This window comes from Tamandua tetradactyla, chromosome 20 (genome assembly GCF_023851605.1).
Source record: "Tamandua tetradactyla isolate mTamTet1 chromosome 20, mTamTet1.pri, whole genome shotgun sequence".
NCBI lineage: Eukaryota > Metazoa > Chordata > Mammalia > Pilosa > Myrmecophagidae > Tamandua > Tamandua tetradactyla.
The window spans coordinates 50,494,343-50,514,851 of record NC_135346.1 but is presented as its reverse complement, the minus strand read 5'-3'; the positions used below and the strand labels follow the sequence as shown (position 1 = coordinate 50,514,851).

General features: G+C 44.5%; 1 protein-coding gene across 1 annotated transcript in view; it reads left to right on the top strand.

Annotated features, from left to right (window-relative positions):
- Positions 1–12,557: 12,557 nt before the first annotated feature.
- Positions 12,558–20,509, top strand: part of SLIT3 (slit guidance ligand 3) — a 617,936-nt gene continuing 609,984 nt past the window's right edge. The window contains exon 1 of the mRNA XM_077137609.1: positions 12,558–12,754. Within this exon, the coding sequence (XP_076993724.1) occupies positions 12,558–12,754 (197 nt within the window). The remainder of the gene's footprint in view (positions 12,755–20,509) is intronic.

The window sequence follows — 20,509 nt, the reverse complement described above, 5'->3', positions numbered from 1 at the left end:
AAATATCTTTTCCCAACCTTTCACTTTCAACCTATGTTTATCTTTGGGTCTAAGATGTGTTTCCTGTAGACAGCATATAGAAGGATCCTGTTTTTTAATCCATTCTGCCAGTCTATGTCTTTTGATTGGGGAATTCAGTCCATTAACATTTAGTGTTATTACTGTTTGGATAATATTTTCCTCTACCATTTTGCCTTTTATATTATATATATCATATCTGATTTTCCTTCTTTCTACACTCTTCTCCATACCTCTCTCTTCTGTCTTTTCGTATCTGACTCTAGTGCTCCCTTTAGTATTTCTTGCAGAGCTGGTCTCTTGGTCACAAATTCTCTCAGTGACTTTTTGTCTGAAAATGTTTTAATTTCTCCCTCATTTTTGAAGGACAATTTTGCTGGATATAGAAGTCTTGGTTGGCAGTTTTTCTCTTTTAGTAATTTAAATATATCATCCCACTGTCTTCTAGCTTCCATGGTTTCTGCTGAGAAATCTACACATAGTCTTTTTGGGTTTCCCTTGTATGTGATGGATTGTTTTTCTCTTGCTGCTTTCAAGATCCTCTCTTTCTCTTTGACCTCTGACATTCTAACTAGTAAGTGTCTTGGAGAACGCCTATTTGGGTCTAATCTCTTTGGGGTGCGCTGCACTTCTTGGATCTGTAATTTTAGGTCTTTCATAAGAGTTGGGAAATTTTCAGTGATAATTTCTTCCATTAGTTTTTCTCCTCCTTTTCCCTGCTCTTCTCCTTCTGGGACACCCACAACACGTATATTTGTGCGGTTCATATTGTCCTTGAGTTCCCTGATTCCCTGTTCAAATTTTTCCATTCTTTTCCCGATAGTTTCTGTTTCTTTTTGTAATTCAGATGTTTCATCCTCCAAATCACTAATTCTATCTTCTGTCTCTTTAAATCTATCATTGTAGGTATCCATTTTTTCCCCATATTTTCTACTTTATCCTTCACTTCCATAAGCTCTGTGATTTGTTTTTTCAGTTTTTCTATTTCTTTTTTTGTTCAGCCCATGTCTTCTTCATGTCCTCCCTCAATTTATCGATTTTGTTTTTGAAGAGGCTTTCCATTTCTCTTCGTATATTCAGCATTAGTTGTTTCAGCTCCTGTATCTCATTTGAACTATTGGTTTGTTCCTTTGACTGGGCCATATTTTCAATTTTCTGAGCGTGATCCATTATCTTCTGCTGGCGTCTGGGCATTTAGTCATATTTCCCTGGGTGTTGGACCCAACAAGTTGAAAGATTTTTTTGCTATTTGTCTTTTTATTATGTAGTTGTAAGAGTTTTTTAAAAATATATATAAATTCTGGATACATACCCTTTTCTGTATCTTACCTATTGTTAATTCCATCTAGTGTTTTTTTCATTTCAGATATTGTATTTTATACCTCTAGAAGTTCCATTTGGTTCTTTTCTATATCCTCCGTTTTTTTCTCCTCTTCAAATTTGTTGCTTCTACCTCCTAAATATATATATATGTATAACAACTGCATTCTCACCTTTTAAATACTCAGCCAAAGACTCAAGTGAACCCCTCTGAAGATCTCTGGAACTCTCCCTCTGTTCAGCTCCCTGCTCTCAGATATGTGCTCTTATAATTCTAGAAACTTTGGCCTCTCCAATCGCTGAATCCTCAACTCAGGAAGATTGCTGAATTTTCCTCCCTAATCTGAAATTATCTGTAGTTAGTAAGGGTACACAATTATACTGCTCACTTCATTTGTTTTTTTATTTCAAGGATCACAGAGACATGTGCTTCCTATTGTCTAATGTTTTTGAAGTTAATTTTTTTCACATATTTTCTCCAGCTTTATACTTGTTTAAGGTAAGAAGTTGTTTAAGAGTTGTTTAAGGTAAGGTAATTTCTAGTCCCTGTTACTCCATCGTAGCTAGAAGCAAAAGTCTTTATTGGAAGCTTTTGATCAGAAGAGTGATATGACTTGACCTTGTGCTTCAACAGGGTTAAATGTTGATTACAGGAGTGGGCAATGACCGAGGATAATTGGTCATTAGGAGGCTATTCTCAAAATCCAAGACAGATGTGACAATCACTTGGACCAGAGTGGTAATGGCAGAGATGAAAAAATTCTTTTTAAATTTTATACTTAACAAACAAGATTTGCTGATGTTGGACATGACAGGAAAGGAAAAATGAAGAATGACACAAAGAGTTTTGGTCTGAGCAACTAGAAGAATGGAGAGGTAATTGAAAAGGAAAATGTTTCAGTCCAGTGTTGAGGAGAAAGCCAGAAGGAGGTGGGATCAAGAAAGAATGGGAAGACAGGTCTTAGTAGGTATAGATAACTCTATCAAAGAGTTCAATAAATAACATCCCGTGACTTCAAAGTACTCACCATCTAATTGGGAATGGTGAGATATATGTAAAGAAATAATTGCATTAGTGAAATGAGTGCAGTAATAGAGGTTTCTATAGCCATAGATCAAATGAAGAAGTCTCTGAAATAGTGGGGGTGCTGCAAATACCTCACATTGTTGGTGATGCTTCAGCTACAAGGCAAAGAACTGGTACAATTTCACCAAAGAGAGAGAGAGTAGGAAGGGCATTGCAGGAGGAGAGGAGAGTATGGAATAAGTTTAGAGATAACAACACCACAGTATATTCAGGAAGCTTTAATCCTCTGTTAAGGAGGCTCAGCTTAAGGCAGGCATAGTTTTCATGAAGAAATGAAGCAGAAAATAAAGGCAGGTACAAGGCTAATCAATAAAGAGCCTTATTTGGTATGTTATCGATTTAGACCTTGTAAGCAATAGAAACCCCTCTATGGCTCTAGAATGTGACTGGATAGGAGCTAGGAAGGGAAGCCAGTTAAAAGGTCTGGGGGGAGATCACTGAGTCCTGAACAAAGGCAGACGAGATGGAGAATTGGGAATAGGATCTCACAGAGTGGTAGGTTGAGAACTCTTAGTGAACTGATGAACGGGTTAGTGAAGAGGGGAAAAAAAGGAAGAGTCCAGGATGACATTTAGGTTTTGTGCTTGGGTGTCTGAATACATGATGGTGCCATTAACTAAACTTGAGAAAACAGCAATTTATATGCTAAAATATTTTACAGAAATGTGAATGCTTTATCTAGGATTGAGTAATTACTCAATGAAATGGTACCTCCAAAGGTCAGTTTAGAGTGGCTTTAATGGGCCATCTTCATCAACTCCACCCTCCCTGAGCCTCATCTAAAAATAGAAAAGGAAAGGAAAAGCAAGATGCTGCCTGTACAAGAGAGCTCTAATACAAGTCCCCTAACTAGATTGCCTCTTACCAGGTCCCTGGAACCACAATGGACTCCATTTTAGGTCAGATTAATCCAAAAGGGTAGGCCTGTCTTTATACACACAAATGAAAGGACAAATATCACTCATTTTATTACTTCGCTTAGATAGGGGTCAGTACAGTGGTGAAAGAAAAATAATTCTGACCTTCCCAGGACAGGTCTCCCTCACTTTCTAGGCTCCAGTCACAATACCCTCGTTTATGTCCTTCCAAATAGCCACGTTGTACCTTAGGAATTTGCACGTGGTCTTTTCTCCCTTGGAATAGTGCTCTACACTTTTCCATACTTTTTTTTTTTAATATGCTGTATGGCGGGGGTCACATTTCATTCTTTTTCCATGTGAGTATCCCGTTACTGCAGCACCATTTGTTGAATTTTTGTTTGTTTATTTGTTTTGCTTGTTTGCTTGTTTTTGAGGGAAGTGCATGGATCTCTGCTAGGCAGGCGAGAATTCTAGCCTGCCATGCTAGAATTTTCCTAACCACTTTCATTCCCTAACCACTTTTTTGAAACTTGGCTAGCCTCTATTTATGTTTATTACATTGACCTACATTAATTGCCTTTGCAACATTGTATAATTTGCAATCATATATTAATATTCCTGTTTAGCTGTTTTATATCTAGCACCCTCACAAGACTCCATGAGAAAAGGAATCATGCTTACCTTGCCTTCACCATAATGTCTACCCACTTTACCAACATCCAGAAAGCACTCAGTAAATACATGTTGAGTGAATGAATAAGAGGGAAATAAAGGGTTGATAATGACGGTTCCTATTTTAAAGCATTTCAAAAATTAACTTGTAGGAGGAGGTAATTTTAGTGTTGGAGAAAATTTCCTATTGTTTCTGAAATCGTCAACTTTCCCTAAGATTGGTCCTATGTGATTTGGGAAAGCATAACTGTGAAGATTGCATTGGTATATCTATCAGGGTAATTAATGCTAGCTGCTATAATCAACAATCCTCAAATCTCAGTGACAGGGTTAGATTTTTCTCATGTTACAGACTGTTTCGGTATTGGGCTACTGACCTTCTACACGGTGACTCAGGGATTCTAGCACCATCCTTTCTCTGGCTCCACAATCCTCTCAGTGGAGCCTTTACTCCACTTAATCCTCTCAGTGGGGACCTTAACTGGATCTCCTCCATTTGTCCACTCAACAGCTAAAGAGAGAGGACTTGGCTGATATATAAGCTATAATACATATAAATATATATTATATAAGTAGTGAAGTCATATGCTTCACTACTGCACAGACTCCATTGGTCACAATGAGGCACATGGACCCAATCTAACAGCAAAGGACACTGGGAAATGTCATCTTCTTGGATCTGTGGGCATCTCGCCAACCTCTGCCATAATAGGGGATTCCAGTTGATTGTTGTGAAGATAAGAGTTAATGTATGTAAAGCACTCAGCACAGTGCCCAACACATCCAGAGCACCCATGAGTCAAGATAAAGTGTGGACGCAGTTTCTCTGAGTTTGCACTAATCATTGCTTGCTAAACACACCTGGTGTTCTTAAGCCTTTGTCTTGTCCAACAGCTGGCTAGGGAGACCAACCAAGGATGCAAATGCTGCTGTCAAGTCTGTAGAGACACATCCTCATGCTTTGTTTAATTTGGTTCCCTGGGTGGGACGACTTTTATGAGCAGGTGTTCTGGTTAATTAAGTGATTAATACTCTTCAAATTGGAGAGCGATTTTCCAAGTGACAGTTATTGCTTTCCTCAAATATGACACAAGTCTTCATTGTGCAGTTTAGGGAATCCATGACTGCACTCACTTGTTTTCCAGCCCTCTCAAGTCAGCCCTATGGTCTCAAGCACTGAGAGACTGACCCCACACCTGGCCGAGGTGACATTGGAGTGTTCCACTTTAGGGAAACAGTAGCTCCCTAGATCATTCAGCTTCCTCCCAGTATAGGACAAAGTCAATCAAGGGGTGCATTTCTAGTTCCCTTCTGGGAATCTCAATCTGCATCATCTCTCAAGGTCAGAGCCATTATCTCTGCATAAAGCACTCCACTTCTAAAGCAAGGTGACAGTGTTAGTTGGTTAAAACTGCAAGAATGCAACATACCAGAAATGAAATGGCTTTTAAAAAGGGAATTTATTAAGTTGCAAATTTACAGTTCTAAGGCTATAAAAGTATCTAAACTAACGCATCCAGGGAACAATACCTTGACTTAAGAAAGGCCAATGGTTCCAGAACACCTCTGTCAGCTGGGAAGGCACGTGACTGGCATCTGCTGGGGTCTTTGGCATCTCGTTTTGAAATGGCTTCCCTGGGGACATTTTCCTTCTGCATCTCCAAAGGTTTCTGGTGGTGTGGGCTCTGTGGTTTTTTCCAAAATGGTTCCCTCTTAAAGGACTCCAGTAAGCAGATTAAGACCCACCTTGAATGGGCAGAGATACATTTCTATGGAAACCACCTCATCAAAAGGCCCTATTGAGTGGGGCACATCACCATGGAAACAATAAAAAGGATCCCACCCGACAATACTGAATTAGGATGAAAGAACATGGCTTTTCTGGGGTACAACATAGTTTTAAACCAGCACAGTGACCAAGCCACAGCCAGGGAAATCAGGCGTCAAAGCTCCATTTCTCAGACTAGCTCTCAGGACCACAGAAATCAGGCCTAAAAACACTCTCTTAGATTCCATGTTCCCAAAGGCCTTACCCTACTCCAGTATGCACTGTTTTCTCTCTACCCCTTTGCCTTTGCTTCCTTCAACGCTAAGACCCATGTCCTCGCCACTGACCTTAACAAGCCTATGGATCCTTCAAAAGCCAGACTGCATTCTTCAGCCCTTTCAATCCATCTTGAAGTGGTTTTCACTCTACAGAATTCTTATAACACTTACCCTCAGACCCACATCATTTAACATTTAATTATATGCCATATCTTTTATCTTGCTTCATGTTTCGTCATCTTTTCTGCCTAACTGGATTGTTGATAGCGTGTGGGTTGTATCTTCTCCTGGGCATGCTTGTTTGATTGCTAAATTAAGCTAGAGGTCAATTATACTTCTGAAAAATGGGTTCAATTGATCCTGTTACACCAGCTCGGTCCACACGATACATGGCCACTCATTCTTGTTCCTCACGTTTCCAGCTTTATAACCGTAGGAGAACTGAATATCGCTCTCCAGTTCCAACTGGAAAAAAAAATCTGAGGGAAAGACACTGATTGGCTCACTTCAGGCTTGTACCAACCCCCAGAAAAATCACTGCATTCACTGAAACAAGACCACAGAAGAACAAGAAAGTTCTGAACCACAATCACGTGGTTGGAAAGGGGGGAACACTTTTCAGTAAAGAGGTACATTTCTCAGAATAGAAGACTGAATCATAGTTGCCTACTACAGCTTGATCTGGATTTTGGCAGGTTTTATTGCTCTATCTTCTTCTCCGAGGGAGGTCATTCATTTTTAAATTACATATTCATCCACGAAACAATTACATAGTCAGAGTAGATCCTGGCCCTGAGGAAGGTTCAATAAATTAACCGGCAGTAAACTTTTAGTGTTCTCCCTTTACTGGTAAAGAAAAAGGGGGTGGGGTATTTGCCTTGGACAAATTGGGCCTTCCAGATCCAACTAATAGAACCTTTCCCTTAACTATTTTGCTTTACAGAAAAAACCTGAAATTCACTTACCTGAGCTGTTATCTCTCCCGGGAAGATTTGTATGTTATTAGGGATCACCGTTCTAATCTCAATTTGGCCTTTTCATCTTTTCCTCTCTCTCCCCATTGTTCACCTGTTCCTCAGAGATCTGTCTCAGTGGCTCAGTATGGTCCTATGTTGGTTTCATGGTTCCCAGTAAGAAACAGATGACATAACTCAAAGGAACAAATAAAAAAGAAAGTTTTAGTAAAGGGAGTATTTAAAAAGGTGAGGCAGGGTTAAGGAATCAACAAGGGATGATAGCTGCCCAGTGATTAACAATGGTGGGGGATCTATTCACCTCTGTGTTAGTTAGATTCAGTTGTCAACTTGGCCAGGTGAGCATACCTAGTCTTGTTGCTGCGGCCATAAGCCAATGGTACATGAACCTCATCTGTTGCTAATTGCATCTGCAGTCAGCTAGGAGGCGTGTCTGCTGCAATGAGTGATGTTTGACTTAATTGGCTGGTGCTTAAATGAGAGAACTCAATGTAGCACAGCTAAGCAGCTCGGCATTTCTCAGGCATTCCTCATCTCGGCACTAGCAGCTCAGTCCAGGCCTTTGGAGATGCAGAAAGAAGTCACCCCGGGGAAAGTTGTTGGAACCCAGGGGTCTGGAGAGAATACCAGCAGAGACCATCCTGTGCCTTCCACGTAAGAAAGAACCTCAGTGGAAAGTTAGCTGCCTTTCCTCTGAAGAACCAACAAAATAAATCCCCTTTTATTAAAAGCCAATCCGTCTCTGGTGTGTTGCATTCCAGCAGCTAGCAAACTAGAACAACCTCCAACCCCTAAAGAAGAAGGGAAAAGGGTGGTTATCACGGAGACTTGTATTTGGAGGAGAGGACTGCCTGACATGAACTGTACCTTTGGTAAAGGAATGCAGCCAGCCCAAATTGTAGCCCACAGGGGGAAGCCCTGCACTTTCTCATCCAGCTTTCTGATATTCTGCTAGTTCCCCAAAGGAAGCAACCCAAGGGAGTGCAGGTGAATCAGTCTGTAGAGGTTCCAGGGAACAGTGAGCAAAGAGCGAATCTAAAGAGGCCACTTTTAAGACTTACAAAAAATGGTAAGTCTTAAAAAGGGGTGGGAGCACATATGTTAGGATGCAGGATCAGGAAAGAGGCATGAAATTGTGTATAGTTTGGGAAATAAATCCTCTCAGAGACTCTGGGAGAATGTGACCTCTCATTTCCCCAAAAGATGAAGAGACACTAATCAAAATAAATAAAAATGCAACAACAGAATACCACATAAGCTAGTTGGTTGGGAAAATCATTGTTTGATTCATTCATTCCTCAGTCACCGAAGGTTTACTTGTACCTCTAGGCATCAAGGATGCAAAAAATGGATTAGATATTTCCATATGTCTGAAAATTTTCATAATAAAATTTTGGAGGAATTTGGATTATGTTAGGTTGCTGCCCTCAAGAATCTCACAGTCATAAGATTTCCTGGAGGAGTTGCCAGCTAAATTGATGCTGGGTTAACCAGCTAGGAAAGGGTAGGGAAGTACGTTGCAAGAAAGTGTTGAGTGGTTGAAGGATAGCTATGAGAGATGGTCTGGCAGAGGCAGAAACCCATCCCAAATATCAAAATTGCATTGTCAGGTCCGAATTTGATCATCAGGGAAAGGACAGATTGGTGGAGCAAGCAATACAAAGATAGAGACATAATCTGGGAGGCCATTGCAAGCAATGAAGACGCATGTAACTAGGATTTGAACAGTGGCAAATGATAAAGAGGGACAGATTCCAGAGATAACTTTGGGGAAGAATTGACAGGACTTGGGAACTGATGGCCGTGATGTGAGACAGAGAGAAGATGCTCAGATGCTACTTAGTACGTGGTTTTGGTGCTGTTCTACCTTCCCATCAGCCCAACCATTTTCTTCAGCTAGCAGCTCCCCAGTTGTTCTCTGAAAGAACTGTTCCTACATGACCAACTGACTGTGGCCTGTGGAACTGTCAGCCCTAGCTTCTCGTCTTTTCTGACCAAAGGGTGACTGCATGACCTGCGCCTGGCCAACCAGTTGCTCCCTTCTGGAAATTTGTCAGTCTTGAGCTTGGTGCCTAAACCCGGCCTTGGTTCTAACCTTTTTTGAAGCCTTTTCCCTCAAACATGGTACATTACCCAAGGCTTTCCAATAAAGTAATTTTTTTTTTTTTTGCTTCAAGTAGCCACAGTTATTTCCTGTTGTTCGTGACTAGAAAGCCTCAACTGACTATGGGAGCCGTGTGAATGATGGTGCCTTTCATTGAGCAACAGAAAGCAGGTAGAGGAGAAGGTTTGAGATGGATTTTTGGGCAATGGGAAAGAGGCTGCCTTCCAGAAGCTTATGGAAAACTAAAGTAAAAAATCCAAAAGTTGGCTGGGAAGGCTTTTGTGGAACTGAAAATCACACCACAGAGCATGAACCTATCTCTGGCACTTGGACATAAAAGGTCCTATTCAACAACCCGACCCCCTGTGCACTAACCCTGACTTTTCCAGGAGGGTAGCCCTTTCAGCAAGATGATTGTGCATTCTGAAGGTGGCCCAAAATTGGTGTGGGTAGTGGAGCCCTATCTAGTCTCTGGCTCTCTCATTAAATGGCTGGGCTAATTAACCTTGGGGAAGGTTTGAGACTCAGATTTCTTATTTGGAAAATACAAATATTGAAGTATATTGGGGATCCTCAAAGTATGTTCCAAGAGAATTTTAAATTTACATAAAAGGAATCAAATATACTGAAAAACTGGGTTAAACAAATCAAATAGGTGTCCTTGCTGCAGGACTTCACAAGGTCTTCAGTAACCTGTTAGCAATGCAATCTCTAAACGGGGTGAAAGCATGCTGCATTTCTCACTGTTCTGACCCAAGGGCTTCCTTCCTTCCTTCCCTTCCCTTCCCTTCCCTTCCCTTCCCTTCCCTTCCCTTCCCTCCCTCTTTCTTTTCCTCCATCCCAACCTCCCTTGAAGAAACAGTGGTACTAGTAGTTCTCAGAAAGCACTTGTAGAAATTCTGGATTAGGTTATTTCTAAGGTTGTTCCAGCCCAAAGACTCCATGATTCCATACAGTCCAGTGTTCTATGCACTTCCGGTCTCTTCCATTTGTCCCTTGCCTAGGGACGATTTTCCATTTGCATATTCTAAGGAGATCCTCCCAGGGAAAAGCAGACTTGAATGTCTGCGTGAAGTCACCTAAAGAACTAGTCAGGCTAATGAAATCTCCTGGCAGTTTAAACAGAAAGCTCAGCTCCCCACTGTGCTCCGAGCGCAGACCCAGGCCCAGCATGAAGGGACTGCAAAACACGCTCTAGTGGGCATTTGGGAAAACAAAGTAAACCCTACTCCTTTCTGCTCCAGACAGCCTGAGACTCTTTTGTGCCCTTGGGCTCTTGCTCGGTTCTCTCATCTGCCTCAGTCCTGGTACTAAATTGGTTCAAGGTTTGGAGGAAAAGCTTCAGAGGAAAGGGGGGAAGGATGTCTAGAGTTCTTAAATGCTGAAGTCACCCTGAGGACCAGCGCAAAGGCCCTTTCTGACCACCAGAGGGCGATGACAACAGCAGCTGCAAGAAAAGCTGTTCCCAAGGATAAGGACGGTAAATTGCACCTATGCAACTAGTGTGTTTATGAATGATGGAAAGATTGTTGTGTGTGTGCGTATGTGTATCTACTCAGTGTAATAAAATAAAATCTGCACCTCTACTATATATTTAGAAGACATATAGCAAGTAGTTGAAAATTTCCTGGAAAGAAAATGAGGTAGAAGGAATCAAAAAAGCATGTATATAAAAGAAAAAGGAAGGGCTCTTGTGAGCATACTTATCACCATGTGTGTGTTTATATAAAAATACGCATGTGCTCAACTGTGTAGTGTGTATGTGACTAGCGTATTTGGGTGTGTGTAAGAGCATGTGTGCGTACGAGTGTGGGTGATTGAGTGTGTGCATGCATGAGTGCAAGTGTGTGAGCCTGAGTGTGTGTGAAGGCATTGTGTGTGGGGGGGCACAAATGCGTGTGACTGTGTGTGTGTGCGTGCGCACGTGTGCAGGACACATTCGGACTTTTCCAGGTCCTCAAGGAAGTCTGGGCAATGCTTCCTCCAGTTCCTGCCATCTCTCTCCAAACAAACAAACAAAATCATTCCTACAAGTATTTATGGAGCCACTAACATGCCCCTCCCCGCAGCATCTGGAAAAGCTCAGACCTGGCCAATTAAGAGTGGGCACTGGAAGAAGGGAGGCAAGATGCCGGGAGCAGGAGGGATGCCTCACATGCAAACGGCTGTTTTGCAAAAATACTTTCTCTTCTTTGATGCTGTAAACAACCTAGTGAGGTGGGTCCAGGCAGGGGCCCTTGATTTATATGAGGAAACCAAGGCTCAGAGATGAAGTGGTTAGGCCAGAGTCACCTAGTCGGGAAGTGGGGAAACTCAAGGACACTGCCCATGGTGTTCTCATTGTCAATCAGTGATCTGCCTCTCCGCCATCAGCACACCAGGATTTTGGTCTAGGCAAAGCAGAACAGGTTTATGGGTAGGGTTTGCAAGCGGCAGCTTCTTTGAGTCAGCTTGGATCTGAAAAACATGGACAACCATTTTTCTGCAACTCTTGTGATGGAGATCCACTCATGTCAATGAAGTAGGTCCTCTAGAAACAAGCTGACTCTTTGTCAAGAGTGGTGGGGACACCTTTTCAATGGGCTGCTATGTAAAACGTGGGTGGATTTGAGTGCTTTGGGGTCTCAGTACCTGTGTGAATACAGGCAAGCCACTTCACTTCTCTGAGCTTTGGCTTTTTATTTTGTAAACCGGGTATTCATCAGCCCCCTTGCGGGACCGCGTTGAGGCTGGAAGAGAATAAAAGCAGGGTGCTCAGCTCAGTGTCGGGAATAAAGAAAAAGTACCACAAGCCTTATCAGTTTCGGGCTCCTAAGAGTGAATCAGTCTCTCAGTTTCTTTTCTGGGGCAAAATTCCTGGGGCCATTGCTAGCTGAGCCCCTTCCTTCCCCCGCTCCTTCCCTCTCTCTCCTCCGTGGCCTCCTCCCTGCAGGCTCTCGATCGCTCCAGCAAAGTTCCCAACTTAGTCAACGTGACGCGCGCCGCAGCCAATGAGAGGCGGAGCTGGCATTTTTGGGGGGCGGGAGGGGTGGGCCCCGCGTCTCGGGTGTCTGCCCTGCTCAGTGAATGGAGAGAGCGAGCGCCGGCCAGCTCACCCTTCTGCCCAGTGTCCCAGCCGCCGCCGCGCTCCCGAGCCCGGCCCCAAGCCGGACCACCCCGAGTGCCGCGCGCCCCACTACTCTCGCCCCAGGTCCCGGGCCGCGGGACCAGGGGTCGGTCGGCACCTAGGCACCCCTTCAAGCGATGTGCTGCGGGGCAGCGCCCGCCCCGCCGATGGAGCTGCTGCTGCTGCCGCCGCCGCCCGGCGCGCCCCGCTCCGCCCGCGCCCGGTGCGCCTGAGCGCCGAGCTCGCTCCTCCTCCGCGCCAACTCCGCCGCGGGCTCCCCAGGCCGCCCGCGCTCATCGCGCGCCTCCCCTGGCTCCACGCGCCTTGCCCCGCCGAGGCAGCTTCCTCCGGGCGCGGGCCCCTGCACACCATGGCTCTTGGGCGGACAGGGGCCGGCGCCGCCGTGCGCGCCCGCCTGGCTCTGGCCTTGGCGCTGGTGAGCGTCCTGAGCTGGCCCCCCGCCGCCGCTTGCCCCACCAAGTGTACCTGCTCCGCCGCCAGCGTGGACTGCCACGGGCTGGGCCTTCGAGCGGTTCCCCGGGGCATCCCCCGCAACGCCGAGCGCCTGTGAGTACCCCCTCCCGGCCGCGCCACACCCGGGCCACCCACCTGGTCTCAGAGACACCCACCCCCCCCGCTCCCCCACCAGGCGCCAGATCCCTCCTTTTCCCTGGGCCGCGCAGATGCGTTCTCTGCTTTCACCCTATCGGCCCCCTTGATCCGATCCTTCACTCTCTGAGTTGGGGGCGGGGGGGGTCTGTGACTTTGGGCAAATCTGGAGAGAGAGGTCCCTAATCCACTCTCCTGCCCCACGATGGGCAAGGAGAAGTGACCCTCCAGGGGGTGAGGGCGCCAGACTCAAGGCCCGCTGGCAGCTTCCAAGGAGACCTCTGGCAGGAGGTGAGGGGAGAAGACACTGCCGCCAGAGAGGCCTTGGGGTGAGGGTAAGGGGTCCGCGCTCATTAAAGAAGGTGTGAAGGAGAATGCTGGAGGGTGAGGGGCGTCAGATCAGGGAGGCCGGAGGGAAGGCCTCTGAGACCGCGACCGGCTTGGACATCAGAATGGGCCATCCACTCTCTGGCTGCCCTTGCAAGGAAAGTTGAGAGTGTGTGTGAAGGTCTAACTTCTGAGGAGCTGGACGAATTCAGAGTGGGAGCTCACGAAACCCGGTTCTCTGCCTGGAGCGCAGCCTCGGAAATGCCAAGTTGCAGCCGGGATGACTTTTTTATGGCTCGGTTATAAATGCCTTCCCAAATCGGCCGGAGAATGGAAATGCTGACAGCCCTTTAAATGAGACCGAGCGCTATAATCTTACAAACCGCACGCAGCCTCCGACCCCGGGCTTGGCAGCCAGTGGAGAGGCTCTTGGAGAGTGAGGTGGCTTGACCCTAGTTTTAACCGCAGTTGTGCAACCAAATATTTACTTTTCATATGTCAACGTTTTAGAAACATGCATCATTTTGATCCTCGGACCAAATTCAAAACGTGGACTCAGGGTGGGTTCCTCTTAGCCATCAGTTGGGGATTCGGAAGGAGGAAAAATGGTGGAGGGGAGTGGGAAATATCCTGGGAACACAGCTGGGGAGTGGGTGAGGTTTGCTCTCATATGATAGCGTCTCTCCATGCCTCACTCTCTTTGATTCTTCCTTCTTGACTTTGCGCTGGAATGGAGAGGTGATGAGAGTGCATCCTAGAGTATGTTATTCCTGTCCTTCACCTATCCTCCAACACCTGAGCTCTTCTACTCCAATTACTCTTTGTGTATGTCTGGGCAGAGTCTTCATAAGGAGCTGCCCTCTCTATTCCTGGAGCTGTTGCTTGGTCCCAAACATTTTCTTTTCCAACACAGTGATGGTTTTGCCAGTGTGAACCATTCAATCCTCGAGCGTTAGAGCAGAACCTTCTTAAACACAGGTAGAATCTGAGGCTCCCAGAAATGTGAAGTGACTTGCTCAAGGCCACACAACAAGGTTTTCCACACCTTAATTCAAATATTCCATTATACCACATCCTTCCAGTGACGAACTTGCTTTAGTGGCATTTTTGGATAACTTTAACTTACAATCTCAGTTCTTCTTCTGCACACACCAGTGCCGACCACATGTGGTCATGAAATAATGACTGTAGCTAAGTTTAATGAATGCTTTCCATACCTCAATTTGAGCATGTGTCATCTCATTGAATCTCCACCACAACGCTATTAGTTATATAGGTAATGTTTATGACCCCGTTTTACAGTTAAGCTGTCTTGTCACGTGCTCAAGGTCATGTAGCTGGTAAGTGTTTGAATCCAAGCCTCTCTGGCACCCAAGCACAAGCCCCCTCCCACTCTGCTATACATCCTTGAAACAAGGGTCAGTTCAGGCCGAGATCTGTAAACAGATGGTCCTAGGAGGGTTCTTGGCTAGCCTGTGACTTGGAATAGGCTACTGCTGCTATGGGTATACCTTGCAAACATTCAGCTTGCTTTGACATTAACTGTTTTCCTTGGGATCTTGTGTCTGCTCCTACCCTCCTTTCTTCAAAATCCTGCTGTGTATTTGGGAAACCAAAGAGAGGAGACTGCTCTCCTCCTGGCAGGTAGGAAGTTTTCAAAAGCTGCATGCACAGTGTTGTAGCCAACATGCCGCCCAGCCACCTCCCCCAGGAGACCCAGGCAGCTCGGTGCTACCCATCTGTTTTGCAACTGGAGACACTGAATAGAGACTGAAGTCTTGAGCATTCCCATGAGCCTCTTGCTGCAGTCATGGCCACTGACAGGCATTGGCAAAGAAAGAGCAGCTTTGAAATATCTGATTCACATCTGCCATGCTTTGGGTCACTGGTGCTGCTTTGGCTGGGGTGCATGGGGACGATGGCGATGTCAAGATGGGCCTCTCATCCTAGGCCCCTTCTTCCCGGGATGAGGAGGCAGTGCCCAGGAGCAGGCGCGTTCAAGAGCACAGCAGAGTTTACAGGCTGCCCACCAGCAGCCCTTCACCCCTTCACCCCCTCTCTCAGTCAACTCAGATGTAACATTTCAATTCTGCAAGCTCCTGGGGATATTTGGCATTTCTAGGCCATGGTAACGATCTCCTTGGGGAGGAATTTCTCATTCATTCCACCCTTCATTCATTCAACAAACGTAACTGAGCATCTACTGTGTTCTAGTAAATGTATATACACTTATTGCATATATAGAAGCAAAATCAGCCATTCAGCTTAAAGAATGTAAACAAAGGATGGAAGATGGAAACTTCCTTTGGTGAGGCTTTTAAAATTCCCAGGGCTCATTTTTTCATGCCAGCGCTGCCGTCAGATGCCCAGGACCTTACCTTCTTAAAATCTAATTTTCTGATTTCAAAAGTTTTGATTGTCTTTTATAAAAACAAAAAAAACAGTTCTCCTCTTCTCCACTCCTGTGACTCTGCTTTTATGGGGAAATTTGCATGTCAGCGTGTGTAGTGGTTGCCTCTTTGGAAGCTTTTGACTTCTGGGACCTTGTTCGCTCATGAAAGTGAAAACCCAAGTGAGGATAATGCAGGCTCCATTTGGACTTTGCTTTGGGCCTGGAGTGGGGCCTGCTAAATTGTTCATAATTAAGCCAGTATCTGAGTTGGGGGTCTGTCTTCTTCCCCATAATGTCGGCACATCACACAGAAAGAGAAACTCTTTTTTATAAACTACTGACAATTTTTTTTTCTCTTTGTGAGGAGGTGACACCCACAGGAAAGCTAAATAAACACAGAGAATTCGGTGTAATTTATTATCCATGCAGCAGAGATAGGGGACAAGAGGAGAGGAAGTGAGCAGTGGTGCCTGAAACAAAACATTTACCACGGAGCACAGAGTAAACAGATGTTGCATTTACCCTTTTGAGTATGAAAAGAGCCCACAGATGGAATTCTTCTCCAACCACAGTCTCAGCCTGGAAAAAGAGGAGACCGATGTAAAGGCACCCCCACGTGGGGCCTCTGCCCCCCTGTCCTGCCTGAAGGCAGGCAGAGGCCCACTTCTCACCCCTGGAGAGGTGGTGGCCTGAACAGCGGAGTAGGGCAAGAGTGGACATCTTTGGTTTTTCACTTGGCTCCAACTCATGCTGGAGACTGCCGTATTTAAATAAACATTTCCTGTTTGCGAAGGAAAACTGAAGACTGAAACGTGAGAATGTGGTAACTTAATTTTCTCCATCACTCCAGATGACGGCAAGCTTCCCCGGTGGTTGGGTCCAATAAAAACCGACACCGTGTCGTAGGCTTTCCCTCACTTGACCACAGAGGTCCCAAGGTCAAGTGGGAGACTTTCCAAGATGCTCAGTGGCCAAGCCCTACATCCTGGTATTCGCGAGCCCTCAGGGCCAGCTCCGACGAGAGACAAGCTGGTGAATCACAGGGTCTTTCAGGGGTAGCCATGGTGATTTGGTCTTTTGGGGAAGCAGAGTGCCTTCCTGGTGAGTCTACTGGGCTGCATGGGGCAGCTGAACACACTTGCCTCCAGGGTGCTGTGTGACTCTGAACAGATTGCTTTACCTCTCTGGGCCTCAGTTTCCAGAAGGTGGAATTCTAGTATTGCCTAGTAGTTTTACACATATGGTCTTCAGGCATTGGTGGATTGTGATAGTCCTCTGCCCAGTGTCTAGAATAGTGCCTGGCACATAGTAGGTTTTCAACAAATATGTGTTGAATAAATGAACGATGAGCCCCCCAAATACAAGTGTTTCTTTAGTTCTTACAAGTGAAAGATGGGCAATTGTTGATTTGCATTCTTATGTATGGCTAAGGTCTACTTACTAGTAGCCGATTACCTGAGTTATTAAGGGTTTCTAAAATTTGGCTTTCATGAATTAAAATGATTGCCTTACTAGAGTTACCAAGGACACCTATTGAGTGATCCACTCTGGAGTCTGGATGCCAGACGTTGCTTAGCAACCTTGCAAAACTCCTACTGTCCACATGCTAGAAATCTTGAACACTTAAAACCATAGGACTTTCTAATCAGGAACTCATCAGCATCATCTTGAGCTCACTGTGGTTTTTGATTGCTGCTCTTCTTGTATTAATTGATGTATTTGAAGGATCATTATTAAGTTTTGCTTTTGTCGATCATTTGGGTCTTATATTATTTCTGCATTTTTTCGTTGCCATTTTGAGTGTTACTTTGTTTTTCTTCAATTCAGTTTTTTTGTCACTGAGTTCTTTCTCTCCTAGAAATGAGAATGATGGGTCAGAAACCTGTGGGATCTTTTTCCTGCACTAAGTGGGCTGTAACAAGGTTTCGGAGCCCTTGGCATTGTGGTTGGCACTAGGGCTTCAGGGACAGATCTGGGTTTGAATTCTGACTCTGTTGCTTCCTTGCTGTTGCATCCTGAATAGGTTGCTCCACTTCTCTGGACTGCCATCTGTTTAATCCCTTTGTACCTTATTTCCACACCCATAAAGACCCCATGGGGGTGGTGTGAACGTGGCCTGAGGTAAGGCCTCCACTGCAGTGCCTGACTCATTGTTCACTCATCATTGTTGTGATGACTTCTAAACAATGATTTCTCAACCATCACGTGCATAGAAGAAACATTCCTCTTTGGGAGGATTAAATGAAATAATGTACTGGAAGTGCTTAACACAGTACCTGGCACATAGGAGCCTTCTGCAAGCTATGAATGATGGCCGCTCTGGCTCCTGTCTCTATTTCTTTGTCTAGGGCTCCATCATGTAGGTGGTTTGAGAGTGCCCACTCTAAATTTGCTCCAGCCAGGAGCCATTGTCACGGCAAGTTTCTCCTCTGCACTTAGGTTGTGCCCCACACTCTGCTGCCTGGCCCCTCCCTCTCTCTCCATCCTGCCTCTGCAGCTAAGCCCAGGTTGGCCTCTGTTCCATGAAAAAGGGATTTCAGTTGAAGTGGTTTATATCTTTTCCATAGGCACACTGCTTTGTGGTATATTTAAATAAGGAATGCATTTTATTTATTTATTTTTGGGGGTGGATTTTCATGGGAAATTTTTGGCCCCGACTTTTTTTTTTTTTAATACTCCATTCCTTCTATCTTTCCCTAAATACCTCCTTTTACTGACTTCCCGAGTCTGCCTCTGTTACTGCTTTTACTTGAAACAGCTGTATTTACTAGCATGTTCCACCCTCATTATGTAAGATGGTCTTAACCCTTTTGTGCACTGCTGAGAAGATACACACACACACACACACACACACACACACACAAAGAATGGAGGATTTTCCAGAGAGCTTTTCTGGACCATCACTAATCCTGAATGGGATAGATGCAGAAGAGGTGCCTGCTCTGTATGGAGCACTGTGTTGATTTTTCAAGGTCTTCAATTATTCATCATTTCCCATCCTTAAATTTAACTCAGAGCTTGTAAGAGGATCGTCTGCTTTTCTGTTCAGAAAACCTGGATTGTGACTACCGATAGGCTCTATTTTCTTTCCCCTCACTACAGTCTTCATAGTTCTGTTGGCAGCGCTGTACTGATACAGCAAGCGCCCTGGGGAACACTGGTTGAAGGACTTGTGATTAAAGGTCCTCAAAGTTGAGTGGACAGGGGGTCCAAGGAAGCTCAGTGGTAGAATTCTTGCCTGCCATGAGGGAGGCGGGGTTCGATTCCCGGCCCACGCACTTCCCAAACAAATAAACAAGCAAACAAACAAATGAAATTCAACAAACGGTGCTGCAATAAGGGCATATCCACATGGAAAAAAAATGAAATGTGACCCCCCCATATAAGCATACAAAAAAAGAAATTGAGTGGACAAATAGGTGGAAAATGTAACAATCTTCGGGGTGAAAGATGTGGACTCCAGAGCCAACCGGTGTTCAAATCCTGGTTCCCCTTCTTACTAACTGGATGAATTTAGTTTCCTCATTTGTCTGAGGGGATAATAATGGCACACCCTTCGTAGGATGCTTTGAGAATTGAATTAAGTCACATAGACTTCCCGGAACATAGTGAATCCTCAATAAATTTTCCTACCATCATTATGATCTAATTCTAACCCTCATTCCAGAAGATGGCTGAGGATGAAACCCAATTTGGAAAAATACAGATTGTCAGAGTTAAAAGGGTTCATTTCATCCTGTCCAAGTTTTCCAACCGTGCTTAGGTTGATCTTCCACCATCATGATTTTGGGGAAAGAGTTCAAACCCCTTTGTGTGACTACCTCTAGTGGTGAGGAACTCAATACTTCGTAAAGCAAATTATTTCATTTTTAAAAGAGTTCTAATAAGAATATTTTCTTTGTTTGGGGGTTGAACCTATGTCTCATTGATTGTTTTTGCAGAGCAAATATGATTCTTTTTCCAAATGCTGGAGATATAAAATCTTGTTTTGTTTCTTGCCCTCCCATTTTCCTAAATCTTCTCTTTACTTCAATAAACTTTTATAATTAATTTAACTCTTCTGCACATGTTAGAGTTTGGAGACAAGTCCCCTTCCTTATCCCTAGTTATCTTTCTCTGAATAAGTGCCAATTTTCTTTGACACAAGGCCACACACTATTTTAGTGAGAATGAGACCTTCCGTTCCTTTGCATTCTTATTTGACTTCTATCAATGCATTCTTATGAGACATATTTAACTCTGGACAGCCTCGCCCCTGATTTGGCTCATCTTGACCAGGCAGTTCTCTGGTTCCATCTCACCCTTCACTGCTGTTGATCCCTCTTTTCTCCCATCTTAGATATATGTAGTTGACTTTTTGGAGTCTAAGTACCATACTTTTCATTTAGCCCAATTAAATTTTGGCAAATGCTTTCATTTCATCAGCTTGTCAAGAACATTTTTTAGTTTGATTTTCTCATGTAGCATATTAACCACTCCTCTCCCCATCTCCTACAATTTATTTCTCTGCAGCTTTGGTGAACTTGCCTTATAGATCCTTATCCAGGTTGTCAATATAATCAGCAGAGTCCGCTCTGCTCTTTTTTCAAGCCTTATATGGACCCAGATGTGAACTGTATAAATATATTCTCCTTTTCTTTCTGGCTGGGATAGATAAAAATGCTGAAGTCTTATGGGTCTAGCATCTTCTTTCCCCAGGGTTCCATTATTCTAATTTTCTCTGGAATGAGAGAAAATAATTTTAATGCTGAATCCCTCTGTTCGTTGTATTTTCTTGGTTTCTCATAGCACTATCATGACTTCAGTGTTGTCCTTGCCCTGAGGCTGTTACCAGAAGCCCCAGTAGCATGGAATGTTGTGTGTGTGTGTGTGTGTGTGTGTGTGTGTGTGTGTGTGTGCTTGTTATTCTTTCCTGGCAGATATTTTATCCCAAGAAACTGGACCCATCTGTCAGCCTCAGAGCTCTGGTAGCCTCAGCTTTTTAAACACGATTG